Source organism: Podarcis filfolensis (genome assembly GCF_964270895.1).
Source record: "Podarcis filfolensis genome assembly, chromosome: 16".
In the NCBI taxonomy this organism is placed as follows: Eukaryota; Metazoa; Chordata; class Lepidosauria; order Squamata; family Lacertidae; genus Podarcis; species Podarcis filfolensis.
The window spans coordinates 24,200,577-24,221,492 of NC_139620.1; the positions used below are offsets into that span (position 1 = coordinate 24,200,577).

The following is a 20,916-nucleotide window of genomic DNA, read 5'->3' on the forward strand; positions in this document are numbered from 1 at the left end:
TGTCGCTCTCCCTATTTTCTGGTATACAGAGGTAGACTGTGCCTGAGCATGGAGGTTTTATCGGAATCGCCCTCCATAAGAAGGGTCTTGCCAGACTGGGCCATCTAGTGTAGCATCCTGTTCTCACAGTGGCCAAATGTTGGAGGGGGCATCCGTGCACTCAGAGCCGCCTGGAATTCAAACAAGACATCTGTTGATTGATTTTGGCGAAGAAGGATTCGAACCGGATATCCACACATGCCTATCCGCAGCCGAACTGAATCAAGCAAGGAAGGGCATGTGTATCCGTGACCTTGGGAAGGTCGGCGAACGAGATGGGCTATTTATTTTCCTGTCTGAAACGTTTTTCACCCTGCCCTGCAGCCGAGAGCCAGTGTGCCTTACATAGAATCAATAGAAACAAGACGACGGGGTGGGTGAGTGGATATGTGTGCTTTAGCGCTGAAGGGCTGTAAAAGGACAAAAAAACAGCACCACCACCCCTCTCTTTGGGACAGTGACCTAGTTTGAAGTGCAACCGAGAAAAAGGAGAGGGAAACAGGAGGAAGCAGCAATCTTGCAGGGGTCAAAACAGTCTCCCCTGACCTGGACCCCACCCCCAGCTGGCCCCCAGCAAGCATGGCCATTTGGGGCGATCGCTTCCATCACCCCCAGCCAGCACGTGCGCACGAAACTGCAGCAAAATATCATCAGCTGTTGCCACAGAAAAAATACAGCTCTTCCTCACGTTCATTGGATCCTGCCTCCACTGCGTTACCTCTGACCGATAACGAACTTAGGGGGACACTGAATGCCGTGATGGAGAGATGGGCTGTAAAAGCCAACCCCATTTTTTTTCTATAAGTGTTATATTAGCATTATTTTTATTATCATTAGTAGTTGGGACGCGGGTGGTGCTGTGGGTTAAACCACACAGCCTAGGACTTGCCGATCAGAAGGTTGGCGGTTTGAATCCCCGAGATGGGGTGAGATCCCATTGCTCCTGCCAACCTAGCAGTTCGAAAGCATGTCAAAGTGCAAGTAGATAAATAGGTACCACTCTGGCGGGAAGGTAAAAGGCGTTTCCGTGCGCTGCTCTGTTTTGCCAGAAGTGGCTTAGTCATGCTGGCCACGTGACCCGGAAGCTGTACGCCGGCTCCCTCGGCCAGTAAAGCGAGATGAGCGTCGCAACCCCAGAGTCGGCCACGACTGGACCCAATGGTCAGGGGTCCCTTTACCTTTAGTAGTAGTACTTCTCCTCTTCCTCCCAAGAAGGGGTGCTTCTTGTGAGATTCAGGTGCCACAATAAGTTGACCTGCCTTGGGTACACCCTGACTTAGAAAAATAGGAGCCAACTCCTAGGGGCTGAGGTCCCTTCTGCCACACTCCCCCCCCCCAAATTGAGGGGGCCAAGCCCCTTCAAAGTTGATGGACATTGCCATTCAAATGCTGTCCCTGTGCCATGTCTTGTGATGAATTCTGTGGGGCGGGGCTCATGGATGTAGCCAGGATTTTTGTTCGCAGGCAGGCTTTTGTTGGAGCGGGGTCAGAACCTCAGATTTGTATTGATTTAGGTGGGCAGCTGCCCACCTGCCTCCCCCTTGACTACACCCATAGTGGGGCTTACATGGGCCCTCCAATATTTCACAGTGGTACCTTGGTTCTCAAACAACTTGGAACCCAAACACTGCAAACCTGGAAGTAAGTTTTCTGGTTTGCGAACTTTTTTTGGAAGCCTAACATGCTCCGTTTTAATGTTATGCTTCCATTTTGAGTGCCACACTTCCGTTTTGAGTGTTACGCTGAGGTCTGTCTGGTTTTGCTACTTATTTTGCATTTTTGTAGCTCTTTTTTTATTTGTTTTCGTGATTGTGCGGGACCCAGTTCAGCTACTGATTGATTGATTGATTGTGTGACTGCAGGACATTGATTATTGCTTTCATTTTATGGATTAATGGTCTCGTTAGATAGTACTGTAAAATTCATGTTAAACTGCTGTTTTAGGGGTTGTTTTTAAACATCTGGAAAGGATGAATCCGTTTTGCATTACTTTCTATGGGAAAGCGTGCCTTGGCTTTGGAACACTTTGGTTTTGGATTGGACTTCCGGAACGGATTAAGTTTGAGAACCAAGGTACCACTGTATTCAAGCTGGCACTCCTGCTAGGAAAGATCAAGGAGCAGTAGCCCTGCCAACCCAGCCAGATGAGCGGGATATAAATAATAAATTTATTATTATTATTATTACAGTGATACCTCGGGTTAAGAACTTAATTCGTTCCGGAGGTCCGTTCTTAACCTGAAACTGTTCTTAACCTGAAGCACCACTTTAGCTAATGGGGCCTCCTGCTGCCGCCGCGCCACTGGAGCACAATTTCTGTTCTCATCCTGAAGCAAAGTTCTTAACCCGAGGTAATATTTCTGGGTTTGCGGAGTCTGTAACCTGAAGCGTATGTAACCTGAGGTACCACTGTGGTGGTGGTGGTGTTGTTATCATCGGACTCCGTTGGGAATCTCCTCCGGCGCCTGCTGCTCACGAGGACTAGCGGCTTGTACGGTATTTTTAGCAATAAAAGCCGCGCTTCTTCTCCGCAGCGCCCCCACGCGGCAGTCCGCAGCGCTCTCCTGCGCCTTTAAATCCTCCGGCAGGTTGCCGGCTCCGGTGACGTCACGGGCTGCCCGGGCTGCGGGAGGGAGCTCAGCATCGCCGGGGAAGGAGCTGCGCACGCGATGGAGCAGCAGCAGCAGCCACCGCCGCCGCCGCTCAGCAGCGCCAACAGCAGCCGGAGGAAGCAGGCGCTGGCCAGGGGCCGAGCCGCCTCGGGGGCGTCCGAGCGGCGCCAGGTGAGCGCGGACGGGGCCGGCCTTTCCCCCTCCTGGCCGCAGGTGGACGGAGGCCATTGGCGGAGCCGGCGGGCCCCGGAGCCAATGGCCGGGCAGGTGAAGGAGAAGGCGAAGGTGGCCCTGGCTGGGGAGGCGAAGGGGCGACGGTGGGGAGGGAGCCAGGAGTCCGGAATCCCAGCATGGGGGCTCAGGTGTGTAAGTTAGGCACGCTCCGGGTGCGTGGGAGGGGGAGCCTCCCGGGAGTTAGCGAGCGGCTGTCTGGCTCGCTCATCCCCCCACCTCCTCTGGGAAATGGGTACACGCAGAGTCTGGGCAGAAAGGAAGGGGCTGGCTTCTGGGTGTGGGGTGGTGGGTGGAGGGGGCTGGTTCTTAAGCATTGCGGGGGGGCGGCGTTCAGAGGAGCTTATCTGCCCATTGTGTGCGCGCACGTGTGAGGGCTTGCAGCACCGGGGAGGTGGGACGGGGGATGCTTGAAGACCACCGAGCACAGCATCTCAGAAGCGCCAGCCAGGTTTTGAGAAGGGACCCCCTCCTGCCACCCCCCCTTTTTTAGCGTGCGTGTGGTGGTCCATTCGGTGCAAGGGTGAGCTTCCGATTCTGACAGGTGTGCATTCTGCGGCTGCCTATTTTCTGGATCGGTCTGGGATGGATTTCCCCCTCCCCGCAGGAAGACTCTGAGGTGCCCATTGTACGGAGCTGGGCTCTGCCGCTGTTTCCAAGAGGCGCTCTGTTCTCTCCTCCCCCTGCCCCAGATTCCAGGTTGCTTGCTTGCTTGTTTATTTATTATCTGCTCATTACATTTATATCCTACCTTATTTTCCTCCGATGAGCTCAAGGTGGTATATGTGGTTCTCCCCTCAGTTAATGTCCGCAACAACAACCCTGTGAGGTAGGCTAGGCTGAGAGGCAGTGATTGGCACCCAAGATCACCCAATGAGTTCTGTGGCTGAACAAGGGATTCAGATCTCCTCCCTCCCTTATGTATTCCTCAGGACAACCCTGTGAACTTGGTTTGGCACCCAAGATCACCCAATAAGTTTCATGTGGCTGAGTGGAGAATTCGAACCCTGGTCTCAGCCAGACATTCTAACCATGACAACCTGCTGGCTCTCAGCCTTTGCTTATGGGGAAGAGGGTGACATAGTGGTGATGGACAGGCAGACCCCCCCACCCCCCACAACCCCCCTTCTCTGCTAATGCCATCTCCCTTGCTATTGTTATTACTATCATCATCATCTACGTTGGCACAATATTATAATCAATTAGTGATAGGGGGCTCTGTAGAGCAAAATATGCAAAGGGTGGTTCCCTGCCCCAAACGGCTTACAATCTAATTTTAGACACGTGGGGGGGGTGTTGGGGTGAAGTAAGGATAACGGCAGATGGAGGAATCTTGAAAGGGAGCTTTAAACGCCTACATGGCCTTTGTTTCAGATGGTGTGTGTGTGTGTGTGTAGATTGGGTGTGTGGGGTTGAAGCAGGGGCTTTGCGGAAGTGGTGGGTTTACATGGACACCCCCTGCCTGATGCCACCAGATGTCCCGTGTCACCTTTCCAGGAAAATGTGCCTTTTAAATCTTTCCTGGATGCCCCTTTGCTGCACCTCCTGCCAGCTGCCATCCTGGTGTCTAAGCTACACCTTCTCCCCCCCCCCTTTCTCCAGCTCTTGTTGGGGTCGGACTCCTTTGGTGCCCTTGCCCATTCTAGTGCCAGCTGGTCTGTGGGCAAATCCTTTTTTCTTTTTTTTTTGAGTCTGCAGCTGGCACTGTCGAGCAAACACCCCCTTTTCCTCTCTCCTCCTGCTGGTGGCAAAAGAGCGTCCGGGGTCTGCCTGCCGCAGGCACTCTGTGCCCGCTTCCTGCTTTCGGGAGATGCAAAAGCATGGATGCCAAGGTGAATGAATATGCCCACCTGGCAGCAGCAGCAAGGCGGGCATTGGGCAGGCCCAGGCAGAGAGGGAGGGGAGGCTGGGAGAGGAAGCTCTTTTCTGGGGAAAGGGAGCCGGGAGAGAGGACGTCCTCTACCTTTCTCGTTGTCAGCAGGACTGAGAGCTCTGCAACCAGCTGGGCAGAGCAGGAGAGAGAGGGGAAGGGAAATGAAGGGCACGTAAGCTGCGAGAGACGGGCACTGTGGAGGGCAGAAGGTGCCCACCAATCCTCTATGGCAGGTGGTGCTAGTTGGGGCTGCTGGGGTGGAAAGCGGGGGCTGCTCCCCCCGCAATAGACAGCACCATCTCATGCTAGTTTTGTGTTGTCCCCATCCTCCTCTGCGCTGAGTTTGCCAAGGGCAACACTGACAGAGGAGGAGGAGGAGGAAGCGGTTTTGGCAGTGCCACCCCCTGGACCGGATGTCTCTAAGAAGGCTGGCAGGTGGGGGCTGGCTGAGGTTGGTGGGGCCGTTTTCCACAATGGCACTAATAAACCAGCCTCCACTGATTTTGATTGTGAGCCCTAGCGGACTCCGTTTTTGCAGTCGGGCAAACCGGTGTGGCATAGAGGTGAAAGTGTCTGATGAGACCCGGGTTCAAATCCCCACTTGACCTTGGGCTGGTGGTTGCTGTCTCTCAGCCGATACCCACCCCAGAGGGTGGTTGTGTGGCTTAAAGAGAAGGAGCCCTCTCCATCCCACCTTGAGCTCCGTGGAAAAAAATGCAATAAATATATTAAGTGCACAGATGGGGAAACTGAGGCAGGAGGGACTTTTCCTCAGAAAGCTAAAAAAGCTGCTTCCCCCCCCCCTCATTTGTGGGGTGCAAGGGAAGGAGGGGTCAGCCCACGGAAGCTTGGAGAAAGGTTAATCTTTCCTTTCTTTGAGGATTTAGCATGTAATGAATACAGTGTTGAAATTACTTCCTGTAAGATTTCCTGAGGGCAAGAAAAGTGTGTGTGTGTGTGTGGGGGGGGTTTAACCCTGTATTGAAGTTTAGAGTCGGTGGTCCAGCTCTTTCAAAAACTCCATGTAGTTCTTTGCTCACACGCAGGATCCGAGCCTCAGAGCTCATTTTACTACCAGGTTTTGAGCCCCAGAGACGAGCGATGTCATTGCCAACAAGGGAGCGCTCAAGAGCATGTGCAGAGTGCATTTCTCTTGGACAGTGCTGACAGCAGCATTCATCTTCTAGTGCAGGTGTTGTTGTTGGTGGGTCTTTTTGGCAGGCTGGAGGCCTCAGGCCTCACCGACAGGAGCAGGCTGCAGCTCACTGGTGAAGCCCGCACAGACGCTCCAGCCTCCAGTCCCTGCAATTCCCTCTTTGAAAAGGTTTCTGGAGTGAGAAGCCATGTTAGGTCACATTTGCCCCATCCATTTAAAACACTGCAATACCTCTTTGAACGACCATGACTCCCCTCCCCCCAAATAATAATTTTGGGAGCTGTAGTTTGTTGCAGGTGCTGAGAGCTGTTAGGAGACTTCCCTATTCCCATCACAGAGCTACAGTTCCCACAGCTCCCTGCGAAGAGGGATTGTTAAACCACAGTGAAAAAACACAGTCTGTATGATCATGATGTTAAAAGCTCAACCTATGTATTTATCTTTAAACTTATTCCACTTTTCGTCCAAGGAGCTCACTCGTCCCCTCCCCAATTTTATAGTCACAACAACCTTGTGAGCCAATAGGCAGCGACTGGACCAAGGTAATGAGCTTCATGACTGAAGCGGGGATTCGAACCTTGGTCTCCCAGGTCCTAGTCTGACACTCTAACTGCTGTGCCACACCAGCTCTCTGTTGGGCAAAGAGTCTAACCCTGGCATAAGTCCTATGTAATAAGAATACAAGAAGTTGCCTTACACCGAGGCTCAGTATCTAGAGCAATATAGTTTGCATTGGCAGCAGTTTTCGAACACAGGACATTTCCAGCCTCATCTGGAGAGGCCAGGGATTGAACCCAATACCTTCTGCATGCAATTATATAGGAGCTTTTCCACTGAGCTATGGCCCTAGCCCCTGTGGCTGGCTAGTTTCTCTGCTCTGAAACTGGGGTGGGGACTGTTGATTCTTGTTTACGGAATGCTGTCTGCATATGTTGGGGGCACTGCAGGGAAGACCCTCTCGCTGTGTATGGGGAGATTGTTGAATATTGATTTGCTGTTAGCCTGACTCAGTCGGTTTCTTTGTCCGAGCTATCAAGGCAATTAGAGTCTGGTTTTTTTTTTTTTTAAAGGAGGCAGGCGAGGGCTCTTTCCCTGATATGGTGATATTGAATGTATTATTACAGTGTTTCTTATAATAATAGCTAATTACTGATTAAACATAATTTAAAAAATGACTTAATATAATAATAGAGCTGTTAGATGGTGGAACAGACTGCTTTGGAAGGTAGTTGAATCTCTTTTGCTGGAGGTTTTTAAGGCAGAGTTTGGGTGGTCATCTTTAGCTGTTATTCTTGCATTGCCAGGGTTGGTCTAGAGAGGACCGTTGGGGGGATGATGATGATGATTATCATTTCTATACTGCGGGTTAAACCACAGAGCCTAGGACTTGCTGATCAGAAGGTCGGTGGTTCGAATCCCTGTGACGGGGTGAGCTCCCGTTGCTCGGTCCCTGCTCCTGCCAACCTAGCAGTTCGAAAGCATGTCAAAGTGCAAGTAGATAAATAGGTACCACTCCGGCAGGAAGGTAAACGGCGTTTCCGTGCACTGCTCTGGTTTGCCAGAAGCGGTTTACTCATGCTGGCCACATGACCCGGAAGCTGTACGCTGGCTCCCTCGGCCAATAAAGCGAGATGAGCGCTGCAACCCCAGAGTCGTCCGTGACTGGACCTAACGATCAGGGGTCCCTTTACCTTTACATTTAATGAGAACTAACTAGTTAAAAATAGTTATTAAACCACATCAGAACATATTTGGAGCCAGCAGTTCAAACCCAGTTTGCCCTGACAGCCACCCGGCCTTCAGCATCACCTGTGTGACAATTTTCAAAGGCCTGCCTTTGAAACAGGAAGGTCTTAGCTTGCTGGCAGAAGGAGCCAGCTTGTCCTCTCTGGGGAGGGAATCCCACAATCTGGGTGCAGTCTCTGAAAAGACTCTCCCTCGTGTCACCAAAAGCTGTGCCTCTGATGTTGTTGGAACCGAGAGGAGGTGCTTACCTGAGGGTTGTACCACCTGGGCAGGTTCATAGAGGGAGATACGGTCTTTCTGGTAGCCTAGGTCCCAACCATATAGGGTTTCCCCAGTCATAACCTTGAACCCTAACCTTCCCCCTTCAGACCCTGGCTGGCCGCTGGCCACTTGCCCAAGCTTCTTTCCTAGGAGAGAGAACCCTCAGCCCCAACGTTCCATGGCTGTTGGCACGGGAAAGCGATGCCAACCTCCTGCCACCCGGAGAATCTGGGCATGGTGGCATGGAAAGTGATTCGTCAGAGGAAGGCCATGAATTCTCCCTGTTTGGATGGGTTTGGGTACTGTGCCAGGAAGCGTCAGGGAAATGAAGTCTCTCGATGTGTTTCAGATCTGACCTGAAATTCACGATAATCACTCCTTTGCTATGGGGTGGAGGGGGGGCCATGGGAACTTCAGGAATTGGACAGTTCCCTTGGGCCCCGTCCATTCATTGTTGGAACTCCAGCTCCTGTTAACCCCTTAGTCAAGGGTCAGGGATGATGGGAGTCCAGAAACATCTGGAGGGTGACCGGCTAACCACCCATGTTGTAGGCGCCTGTGTGTGTGGTAGTTATGTCAATCTGGAATAAGAGCAGGGAGCTGTCAAAGGCTGTTGGGAGCCACGGAAACTGGTGTGTCACTGAAATCAACTTGGAGAAAGCGCTGGCGTTCAGTGGCAGAGTATTTATTTATTTTTTCCACGTGGAAGGTCCCAGGTTCAATCCCTGGCATCTATAGGCAAGGCTAGGAGAGATTGAAACTCTGGAGAGCCAGTCAGTGGAGGCAACACCAAGCTGGATGGACCAATGGTCTGATTCAGTAGAAGGTAGTTGCCTGTGTTCCCAGTTTCTATTGAATTTGGGCTGGGAGCAAGCTGCCTGGTATCTGAAGGAATTCACGCTGTGTCACAATTGCCGCCTGGAGTTCATTGCCCCAGGGTGCTACAAGGGCTTCTTCAGAAGGTCTGGTGAACATGAAGAAGAGGGCAGGGTTAGGAGTGGATGCTGAGAGCCCAGGTCATCTCAAAGGGCAGCCTTTGTATACAGAGACATGGTGTACCCTCTGTCTGTCCATTCCTGAGGTTAAGAGTCAGGGAGGTTCTCTTGCATGGGCCATGTGGTCCTAGCCAGCCCTGGAAGAGAAGACGAGAAGGAAGGAGGTTGCAGTGACCCCACAGGGACATGCCAGATATATTGCAAAAACCTCCTTGCAGAGAATTCCCATCAGAGCCTGCCTCTAGCCATGACCTTGCTTGGCTCTGCTCTGCGGACGCCGCTGCAGAATTTGTGGGCAAAACTGAGACGGGTTCCTCGCGCCTGCCAGGGTCATTGTGGGCATCTTTGCGTGAAGATAGGCTGGCAGGCAGGGCCTCACATGCCACGCGGCTGTCTAATGTGCTCTGCCCTTTTCTCCCCTCTTCTTCAAGATGGAGTCCAGTCACCGTGGCAGCAGGGACCAAGGCCCGCCCTCCCCCATCGGGTCCCAGCCGGTGTCTCCACGCAACAGTATCACAGGATTGGCATCGCCAGGGCTGTTCTCTCCTGCCAGCAACCAGTATGCCTCCGATGGGACAGTCCGGTACCAGCCTGAGGGATCCAGCAATGCCGTGTATACCGGAGGAAACCTGCCGAGTGGGACTAGGCCTGACTCGCTCTTTGACTCTTTCCACACCCGGTTGCAGCCCGACGGGTCTCGCCATTCGGCATCTGAGAGACAGAACCAGCCTCTCTCCTTGGATCTCAACAGAGCCCAGCCGGAGGGCTCTGGGGGCGTCCATGCATTCAACACCCCAAACCTGCGTTCTCCGGTAGAGTTACGGCCATTGTCTCCAGCTTCTGGCAGCTCGTCAACCCAATCCAACGTCTCTCCCTCCATGAAACTCAGCCAGTCGCCCAGCCGGGGTGTGCTCCCAGAACTTTGCGGCCTGGACCCAGTGACCTCTGGCATCCTCGCCACGGTGGAACTCAAGGACACTCTCCCAAAGGCCGAATCCAGCGACCACATCTACCTGGGTCGCTCCGGCTCCTCGCACCGGCCCATGTCCCTCCCGAAAGCTATCTCGAGCGAGTACATCTCTGGCGGAGGAAGGGTGGGCCCCTCTAAGTCCGCCATGCTTTCCAAGGCTGAGTCGGAGGACATCGTCTCGTATGGCAGGCTCCGGCAGCCCCCCAAATCCCAGGACCTGGGCAGCAGCAACATGAATCCCAAGGAAAGCTTTCTGATGCGACTCGGCCAGCCCCACACCAAGCAGGACAATGAGTTTCGGTGAGGCGGACTGGGCGTGATGGGGGGAGCGATGGCTCAGGTGGTGGGGTGAGGGACCAAGAGCAGATGGGACAGGGGTCAGCAACCTTTTTCAGCTTATGGGCTGGTCCACCGTCCCTCAGACCATGTGGGGGGCCGGACTATATTTTGAAACATAATAATGAATAACCTATGCCCCACAAATAACCCAGAGATGCGTTTTAAATAAAAAGACACATTCTACTCATGTAAAAACATGCTGATTCCCGGACTGTTCGCAGGCCAGATTTAGAAGACGATTGGGCTGAGTCTGGCCCCCGGGCCTTAGGTTGCCTACCCCTGAGTTAGGAGGAAGGTTGTATTTTGAAGCAGGGGAGGGTCAGTGAGATGCAAATTGTATCATGTTGGGGTTGGGGAGCTTGTGTCCAGATAGATAGATAGATAGATAGATAGATAGATAGATAGATAGATACTATAGATAGATAGATAGAGTGGTACCTCAGGTTAAGAACTTAATTCGTTCTGGAGGTCCATTCTTAACTTGAAACTGTTCTTAACCTCAGGTACCACTTTAGCTAATGGGGCCTCCCGCTCCGCTGCACTGCCGGAGCACAATTTCTGTTCTCATCCTGAAGCAAAGTTCTTAACCTGAGGTGCTATTTCTGGGTTAGCGGAGTCTGTAACCTGAAGTGTCTGTAACCCGAGGTACCACTGTCGTTTTTATTGAAAGACTTTCATGTATTGTCCCTCTAGATATTGATGAATCCCGATGCCCATCATTCAGTCATAGAATCGTAGAGTTCGAAGCTGTCCCCAAGCATCATCTAGTCCACCCCCAGCAATTCCAGAATCACAGCTAAAGATCCCTTAACAGATGAGCATTCAACCTCTGTTTAGGAAACTCCAGTGAAGAAGAGTTTGGCTACCTTCTCAGGCAGTTCATTCCACTGTTGAGCAGCTTTGGACCCTACCCTCTGGAGCAGCAAATAACAAGCTTGCTCCGTTTCCCATATCCAATATCCTCCACCACTCCTTCAGATATTTGAAGACAGCTCTCATATCACCTCTCGGTCTCCTTCAGGCTAAACACACCCAGAATGCGGCAGCTAGACTGGTGACTGGCAGCGGCCGCAGAGACCATATAACACCGGTCCTGAAAGACCTACATTGGCTCCCAGTACGTTTCCAAGCACAATTCAAAGTGTTGGTGCTGACCTTTAAAGCCCTAAATGGCCTCAGCCCAGTATACCTGAAGGAGCATCTCCACCCCCATCATTCAGCCCAGACACTGAGGTCCAGCGCCGAGGGCCTTCTGGCGGTTCCCCCACTGCGAGAAGTGAGGTTACAGGCAGAGGGCTTTCTTGGTAGTGGCGCCTGTCCTGTGGAACACCCTCCCATCAGATGTCAAGGAAATAAACAACAATCTGACTTTTAGAAGACATCTGAAGGCAGCCCTGTTTAGGGAAGTTTTTAATGTTTGGTGTTTTATTGTGCTTTTAATTCTGTTGGCAGCCACCCAGGGTGGCTGGGGAAACCCAGCCAGATGGGCGGGGTATAAATAATAAATAATAAAATATAACAACAACTACAATTTCTTATAATATTGATATTATAACTCCCTCAACCGTTTCTCTTAAGGCTTGAGTCCCAGACTCTTCATCATCTTGGCTGCCCTCCTCTGCGGACCTTCTGGCTTGTCATTAGCCTTCTTACTCTGGGGTGCCCAGAACTGGACACAGAACCCCAGATGAGGTCTGAACAAGGCAGAATAGAGTGGGACTATCACTTCCCTTGATCTGGACTCTGGACTTCTATTGATGCAGCCTAGAATTGCATTAGCCTATTTTATTTTTTGCCGCTGCTGCTACCGCTTCACACTATGAATGAGAGAGTAGACCACCTTTTTACAGCAAACCTCATTATAATGATTGCAACATTAAACGGGCCAAACCGGTCTTATCTTTAAGCCTTTGCCATAAGACCTTTGTACTTAGGCTTGTTTTTACGGTTCATAACTATTGTCCCTTTCGGCATAGTGCCAGTGAGCTGGTAAGAAAAACTGGGCTTTGCTCCTTTAGGAGCAGCCCTGTAGGTGTGTCTGTGTGTGTCCTTCTCTGTGGCTTCCTAAATTGTGCCCTCGTTTCACAACCCAACTTCCCAGCGATGCAGGCTAGGGTTGGGTCCAATTTGGACATTGCATCCTGCTGGCTGTGCTGGCTGGAGCTGACGGGAACTGAGAATCCGACAACTAGAATGACAACACCAGTCATTCCCCCTGCCCCCCGCACAATGGGGCTACCAGGATGCCTGGCATAAGCAACTTGGAACCAGCTCCCTCCTGCTGGAGGGCCAAGCAAGCCCTTCTCCCATGGAGCAGCGCCTCCCCCCCCCCTTGCACCTGCAGCGAGTCCTTTTTGCTGACGCTAACTGGCGCCTTTCTGCATATGCGGTTTAATTGTGTTAATGCCCTGGGATTTATTGCCAGGGAGCCTGCCGTGGCCAGTGGCCCTCCGGGGGCTTCTGCCAGGCACTGAGCATTCCAGCTGGCCACGCCAATCATATTAGCACAGCAGCCTCTGAAAATGGCACGTGCCAAGCGGTCAGAGTGCTTAAATTGTATTAGTGCCCGTTGGTTGACAACAGCTCCCGTTATCCCTGACTGCTCACTGTGCAAGCTGCCGGGAGTCTTGGAGAACATCATGAGGACATCAGCTCCATCCCTGGCTAATGACAGCCCTGCAGGGAAGGCCAAAAGAATTATAGATCGTAGGAATGCAGGAATATGCAACTGTCTCATGCAAGGATTGAACCTGCAACCTTGGCATTATCAGCACCCAGCTCTAAGCAACTGAGCCAGAGAGTGTCTCTGCTAAGGTCCTTTGGTACATTTGTAGCCAAAGCGAGGTTTTAACTGGGGGTTAGTTGGCTACAGTGTTGTTGTGTTTTATTTATTGCATTTGTATCTCACGAGTTTGCTGTTGCAGGACTCCAGTTCCATGAGCATTGGCCATGCTGGCTTCATCCGATGGGTTTTGTAGTCCAACAAAAGTTTTGTAGTCCACCCAAAGGCAGCCCTTTATGGGGATTTTAAAAAAATGTTTGATGTTTTATTGCATTTTTATATTTTGCTGGAAGCCGTTCAGAGTGGCAGTGAGATGGGTGGGGATTAAATAATAAAATTATTACATACCCTCCAACATTTATCCGATGCAAATAGGGACATCTTATTCAATTGTTGTTGTTGTAATTTTATTATTTATACCCTGCCCAGTGCTTATTTTTTCTTTAAAAATGTTTAGGGGTACTCTCATTTTGACTCAAGGAAAGCCACCATTTTACAGTTCAAATCAGGGAAAATAAATACAGTAAACGGACAAAAGTACAAATATTCACAAAATGTTCAGGGGTATGCATCCCCCTGCGTCCCCCCAGAAAAAAGCACTGACACCACCCATCTGACAGGGTTGCCCCAGCCGCTCTGGGCACCTTCCAAGATATAGAGGTAAAGGGACCCCTGACAGTTAAGTCCAGTCGCAAACGACTCTGGGGTTGCGGCGCTCACCTCGCTTTACTGGCCGAGGGAGCCAACGTTTGTCCGCAGACAGTTTTTCCAGGTCATGTGGCCAGCATGACTAAGCCGCTTCTGGCGAACCAGAGCAGCACACAGAAATGCCGTTTACCTTCCCGCCAGAGCAGTACCTATTTATCTACTTGCACTTTGAGGTGCTTTCGAACTGCTAGGTTGGCAGGAGCAGGGACCGAACAACGGGAGCTCACCCTATCGCAGGGATTTGAACTGCCGACCTTCCGATCAGCAAGCCCAAGGCTCAGTGGTTTACACCACAGCGCCACTCACGTCACATAATAAAACCATCATAAAACCATAATAAAACTTTAAACATTAAAAAACTCCCCTATACAGGGCTGCCTTCAGATGTCTTCTAAAGGTTGTATAGTTAGTTATCTCCTTGGCTCGGGGGGGGGGGTCACATAACTCCATACTCTCCAACATTTCTCTGATGAAAATAGGGATGTCCTAAGGAAAAACAAATTAGAAACTGGGACAGCTTCTGTAAATCTGTAAAACAGAGACCCCCGGAGGGTCTGTTAACAACATCTGAATGTCTGGTGGATGCCAGCATCCAAGGGGGTCAGTCTGATGCCTCCAGGTATTGTTGGACCCCACTAAGGAGAGGGACTTTTTTGGTGGTGGCCCCTTGGTAATGGAACAGATTTCCGAGGGAGGCTCAAGTGGTGTTAACTTGGAGGTCATTTTTGTACCAGACAGAGACTTTTCTGTTCACCCAAGCTTTATAAATAACAAGTAATGCAGGATTCTCCCTCCCCTAAATGGTTTTCTGTTTTGCTTTTGCTTTTTGCTTTTAGCTGTTTTTTCAAACCTTATTTATTCTCTAAACTGCCCCAAAGAAGTTTATATTGTAGTGTGGCAGGCAGAGGTAATAAATAAAAGAAGTTATAAATGTGTATTAATTTATGCATAAATTTCTATACTGCTATATGTTTGGAGCACTCCTGTATATAATCAACATAATGAAGTCTGAGGTAAAAAAAACAGCAAGGCAAAAAATGCAAAACTAGGTCACTCATGTGGCAAAGTAAGCTTGTCTAAATAACCTTTTTAAGATGTCTAAAACTACACCTAGAAGATGCCTGTGTGATGTATGAATTAACGAGGAGGTGGTTGAGGCATAAAATACTGGGGTGTTCAAAGGCTGTCACTGTCTTGATCTGCAAAATTCTTGGAAGCTGCTTGGCTCAGATGAAACACCACGTCTCAAAAGCCTGTAGCTGAATGATGGTGTCTGGGGTGAGGCAAACTCTGTCTGTGGTTTGTTGATGGGGGGGGGGGCAACTTCATCTGCACAGACCCTCCCTGCATGCCTGGTGTGCAGGTGCGAATGTGAAATAAGTGTTTCTGGCTAGCTGAATCTCAGTCTAGCAAACCTCAGTCCAGCTTACTTTAGGGTTGCCACTCTGGCTTTCGACAGTTTTAGGGTTGCCATGTGTCCTTTCCACCCGCACATGTCCTTTTTCTTCATAGTGATCCATAGTTAAAAGTATACCGTATTTTTCCATGTATAAGATGATTTTTTATTATTATTTAAAAAATGGGAAAAAATGGGGGTCATCTTATACAGTCATACCTCGGGTTACAGACGCTTCGGGTTGTGTGATTTCAGGTTGTGCACCGTGCCAAACCTGGAAGTACTGGAAGAGGTTAATTCTGGGTTTTGGCGCATGCGCAGAAGCGCTAAATTGTGCTTTGTGCATGCGCAGAAGTGCCAAATCACAAACCACGTGTGCGCAGACATGGCGCTGCAGGTTGCGAACGCTGCGGGTTGCGAACAGGCTTCCTGCACGGATCATGTCCACAACCCGAACGTCCACTGTACATGGATAGTACAGAGTGAGGATGGGCGATTGGTGGCAGCCACAAGCAGGAGATTGTCAGCGGTGATTGGGCAGGTGTTTGGTGGTTGTGGCAAGGTGATTGGCTGCTGCTGCGGTAATTGGGCAGGCACTTGGCGGGCAGATGATTGGTGGGTTCATCGAGGCATGTGATTGGCAGCGGTGGTCAGGCAGGTGAGTGATTGTTGGCAATCCCCCACCCCAAACTTCAACAGCTTTGTGCAATCTTTCCCCATTTCCTTAATCTGGAGTCCCAAAAAATAGGGGTCGTCTTATACACGGGGACATGTTATACACGGAAAAATATGGTAAGTTGGCAAATGTGTCCTCTTTTTTGCTCTTCAAAATATGGCAACCCTATCAGGGACCTACATTACTTTGTGAGTATAAGTTGTTTAAACTGTTTTTAATAGTGCAAATTAATGTTGTAACCTTCCTTGGGACTTTAGGGTGAAGGGCACAAAGATGATACAAATAACAACAACCCATAATTATTATTTTATTTTACTTATTAAAATACAGTGGAACCTCAGTTGTCGGACGTAATCCATTCTGGTTCGACTTCTGAAACGTTTGACAACCTAGGCACAATGGGGCTGTCGGGAAAATCCATTGAAAAAATGGAGAAATGCACCTCGAAAGCCGTTTGACTTCCAAAAATCGTTCAAAAATGGAAGCATTCACTTCCAGGTTGTTGGCGTTCAAAAGCCAAAACGTCTGACGTCCAGACCGTTCAACAACCAAGGTTAACTGTACTTATATTCCGCTATGTAAAAAAAAAATCAAAGTGGCTTACAGCAATAAAACATAAAAAATAGTAAAATAAAAACTATACAAAGGTTAGAGAGTTAAAAACAGACATCAATTAACCATGTGGAAGGGTGTGTTTGTCGGAATCGGGGGGTCTCAGCCCCAGCTGGAACGTCTCCCTCTCAGCCTTGTTGCTGCGGAGATTCTTTGACCTCTGCTCTGATGTACATCAGCGACCCAAGATTACAGACTTGAGCACACTTTACTCAGCAGTGTATACTGCGCAACAGAAGAGGCTTGAGGCTGTAGATACATTCTGAGCTACGCATTTATTAAACATAAATCAGGACAAAGGAACATGTCGTCTCTCCTTGCCGTCTTCTCAGAGAGAGAGCTAAAAACAACAACTATACAAAGTGGAAGTTCTGCTCATGCCAGCAATCTGTGCTGGAATGTAAACAGACGTGTGACACGCAACAATCCCATGTCTGCAGCAAAAGGTGGAATAGAATCCCAACAGTGTTCTTAATCGCCTGCATAGGCCTGACAGAATAGAAATGTTTTCGGCAGGTGTTTAAGAGTTGGCACAGAAGGCACCTGCTGACTCTCTAGTGGCCGAGAGTTCCACAGGACTGGGCTTGGTTTCTTGCTGTCAAATGAGCTTCACCAACTTGGGGAACAACAAATGATGCTCCTGCAGGTGATTTCTGTGCTCAAGCTAGGACATATAATAATAATAATAATAATAATAATAATAATAATAATAATAATAATACCCTGCCCCTCTGGCTGGGTCTCCCCAGCCACTCTGGATAGCTCCGAACAGAATATTAAAAACACAATAAAACATCAACAATACTTCCCTAAACAGGGCTGCCTGCAGATGTCTTCTAAAAGTCAGATAGTTGTTTATTTCCTTGACATATGGTGGGAGAGCGTTCCACAGGGCAGGCACCACTACTGAGAAGGCCCTCTGCCTGGTTCCCTGTAACATCACTTCTTTCAGGGAGGGAACTGCCAGAAGGCCCTCAGTGCTGGATCTCAGTGTCCGGGCTGAATGATGGAGGTGGAGATGCTCCTTCAGATATACGGGGCCGAGGCCATTTAGGGCTTTAAAGGTCAGCACCAACACTTTGAATTGTGCTTGGAAACGTACTGGGTTCAAGTGTTCCCTGTGGAACCTTGGACCTAAGTTGTTCAGATGGGCAGCCAGTGGAGGTGTTCTAACGAGGGGGCTGCATGTTCTCGACCAGAAGCTCCCGTCAGCAGTCTGGCCTCATCATTCTGCCCCAGCTGGAGCTTCCGAACCAGGCCCAAGGGCAGCCCCAGATAGAGTGTGCAACAGTCATCCAGCCTTGAGTTTAATACTAATGACGCTTGACACCAGGCCCCCTGTTTCCTCTTAGCATCACTATCGTGACCTGGAACGTTGGTACAGCCATGCCTCCCGCCGATGTGACCTCGCTCCTGCACCTCAACACGGGGGACTCCAACGACACAGACATGATCACCATTGGGTAAGGAAAAGGATCCGCCATGGACTGCCCTTTTGGCAGAGCATGTCAGTAGAATGTGTGTTTAAGTGTGTGTGAACTCCCATCCAACACAACTCTGCAGGGTGAAGGAACGGTGCTCAGGGCAGTGATTCCCAGATGTGAACATCTGGGACTAGAGATGGCCAAATCTGCCTGGCTTAGTTTCTCTCCCTTTCTCATCCTCCCCCCACAACCTTTAAGTTTCATTCTCCCCACTTAGAATCGTAGAGTTGGAAGCGACCTTGGGGGACATCTAGTCCAGCCCCCTGAAATGCAGGAATCTCAACTAAAACATCCATAAAAAATGGCCATCCAACTTCTGCTTAAAAAAACTCCAAAGAAGACGATGAAGAAAAATAAATACCCCGCCCATCCGGCTGGGTTTCCCCAGACACTCTGGGTGGCTCCCAACAGAATTAAAAGCACAATAAAACATCAAACATTAGAAACTTCCCTAAACAGATGTCTTCAGATGTCTTCTAAAAGTCAGATAGTTGTTTATTTCCTTGACATCTGATGGGAGGGCGTTCCACAGGGCGGGCGTCACTACTGAGAAGGCCCTCTGCCTGGTTCCCTGTAACTTCACTTCTTGCAGCGAGGGAACTGCCAGAAGGCCCTCAGAGCTGGACCTCAGTGTCCGGGCAGAATGATGGGGGTGGAGATGCTCCTTCAGGTATACTGGGTTGAGGCCATTTAGGGCTTTCAAGGTCAGCACCAACACTTTGAATTGTGCTTGGAAACGTACTGGGAGCCAATGTAGGTCTTTCAGGACTGGTGTTATATGGTCTCGGCGGCCTCTCCCAGTCACCAGTCTAGCTGCCGCATTCTGGATTAGTTGCAGTTTCCAGGTTACCTTCACAGGTAGCCCCCATAGGAGAATCCACGACCTCCACTTTCGAACAGCTCTTATTGTTAGAAATTTCTTCCTGATGCTTAGTTGGAATCTTCCTTGTAACTTGAATCTATTAGTTCGGATCCTCCAGAGCAGGAGAAAACAAGTTTGCTCCATCTTCTACATGACAGCCCTTCAGATATTTGAAGATGGCTATTATATCTCCTCTCAGCCTCCTCTTTTCCAGGCTAAACATACCCTGCTCCTTCAACTCCTACATCAGTTTGTAGATCTTTCTTTTTAAAAATTCGCTGCCGACCTGTATTTTAATAATATATACATTTTTGCACAGTGTTGCAGGGTTTGTTTGTTTTTTGCAGCCAAGTTTCCCTAATGTAATCTTCACAAATCTAGGCACGTCACCCCCAAATTCTCCCTCCTCTTTTGTAATTTTCAGATGTGATTTCCTTTCTCCTAAATTGACGGAGAATGGGTTCTTTTTTTTTTTTAACTGTTTTATTAAATTTGCTTAGTAACGTAACATTATTATATATATTCTATAAACAAAGAATACAAAACACAATTCATTCATACTACAATGCATACCTACTTAGCATTAATATATATGGTTTCTGAAAAAGGGCTTACATAACAAAATCCGTTCAAAATACCATCCGGTTTACCTCTCCCCCCCTCCCCAACTCCAACCCCCCCCCGGTCAGGCCTTCCTTCTTCATATCTTTATCCATGTACACAGTCTGTTCATTCGAGCTTGTATGTTAGGGTTGGCTTCACCTCTTTCTATCCAGTCCCTGTAAAAAGCCCATTTATTTGTGATTCTTTGGCATTTGTTTTCCCATCTATCCTCTGCCACTATCTGTGCAAATATTTCTGATTGTACGTATTCAAACACATAATCATTCCATTTTTCCATATTCCATTTGGCCTTTTCTTTCCATCCCAAAGGAATAACTGCCATTCCAGCTAGAATCATAAGACGGAGAATGGTTGAAAAAGGACAATGCCCGAGAAATTTTTTTGACGTAGCAACAATTCAGCCCAAACCTCAGAACAAACTCTACAGTTCTATGATTCCATTATCTGGCAATTATGTGGTTTTCCCCTCTCATATCTTCAATCAGAAGAACAGGTTCTCGTTTTGGTTTTGAGTTGGTACAGGGCGAGGTTTTGTAGAGCCACTGAGTCTTTTGTAGTGTGTTGGTGGGGGAAGAGATTTCAGCCCTGTGGGTGGGGTGAGCTCAGCCCCCTCTGATCCTTGGCATAAAAAATCCTCGGCTGCTTTGAACTACGGAACTGGCGCTGTTCTAGGTCCCACATAATACCCATTATGCATTTGTAAGAAATCAATCTTTTTTTTTGTCTAGAGTGGGACTTAATCTCTGGAACTCACTGCCTATTGACACCAGGCAGGTGCCTTCCCTGCCCTCTTTTTGGCGTTTGCTAAAGAACCATTTTTGTTTAGAAAAGCCTAAAAAAAATTGCTGTAAGTTTTAATCTGTTCTTAGTTCATTGCTGATTTTATCTTTTGAAGAATTGTTTTTATAGTTAATTTTATAGTTTTATTCTCTCTGAGACTTTTTGCTTTACAATCAATTGGTGTATAAATTTTATTGAAAAAAGGAAAACATGAGTCTTTTCCTCCATTTTCGTTTTCCTGTGAAAGTGTTTGGAGAGCCGAGTGTTCTTTCCAAAGTGTTTGCCTGCCAGCTGGTGACAATTTTGAATTGTTTTCAGGCTCCAGGAGGTGAACTCCATGATCAACAAACGGCTCAAAGATGCTCTTTTCACAGACCAGTGGAGCGAACTCTTCATGGAGGTGTTGAGTCCATTTAATTTTGTACTGGTAAGCATCGAGGGGAACTCAGTGACAAGCTGAGGACAGGTTAAGAATGTTGTTTGAGGGGGGACTTTTCTGTTTTGATTATGAATGCAAGTGCTTTTAATAATTGCAAATAATCAGAGGACTGATAAAATTAATTTTTACACAAAACAACAACAGTGAATCAGAATGTTGTTTGTACTAACAGATTTATTTTTTTAAAGCCAGGGCCAATGCAAACTTAATTAAGGGGCTGTGTTATTATTCCCGCAGTTGTTGTTGTTTTAAATATTTTTTATTTATTTTTATCAATAGAAATTTGCAATCAAACAATTTGTATAATCATTTTGTGAGATTTTCTGACTCT

The 20,916-nt window shown here is 48.8% G+C and overlaps 2 protein-coding genes across 4 annotated transcripts in view; one reads left to right on the forward strand and one right to left on the reverse strand.

The window, feature by feature from the left end:
• Positions 1-8,027, reverse strand: part of SELENOM (selenoprotein M) — a 175,095-nt gene extending 167,068 nt beyond the window's left edge. Inside the window, exon 1 of the mRNA XM_083590729.1 lies at positions 7,906-8,027. Within this exon, the coding sequence (XP_083446855.1) occupies positions 7,906-7,935 (30 nt within the window). The 5' untranslated portion in view covers positions 7,936-8,027. The remainder of the gene's footprint in view (positions 1-7,905) is intronic.
• The window catches only part of INPP5J (inositol polyphosphate-5-phosphatase J), a gene marked incomplete at its 5' end in the record, with an annotated part of 37,532 nt that continues 19,324 nt past the window's right edge, over positions 2,709-20,916 (forward strand). Inside the window, 4 exons of one of the 3 annotated variants that reach the window (XM_083589943.1) lie at positions 2,709-2,822; positions 9,345-10,183; positions 17,749-17,859; positions 20,465-20,573. In XM_083589943.1, the coding sequence (XP_083446069.1) occupies positions 2,709-2,822; positions 9,345-10,183; positions 17,749-17,859; positions 20,465-20,573 (1,173 nt within the window). Of the gene's footprint in view, positions 2,823-2,986; positions 3,014-8,072; positions 8,218-9,344; positions 10,184-17,748; positions 17,860-20,464; positions 20,574-20,916 lie in introns of those variants that run through there. The other 2 variants (XM_083589945.1, XM_083589944.1) reach the window with 2 other exon arrangements.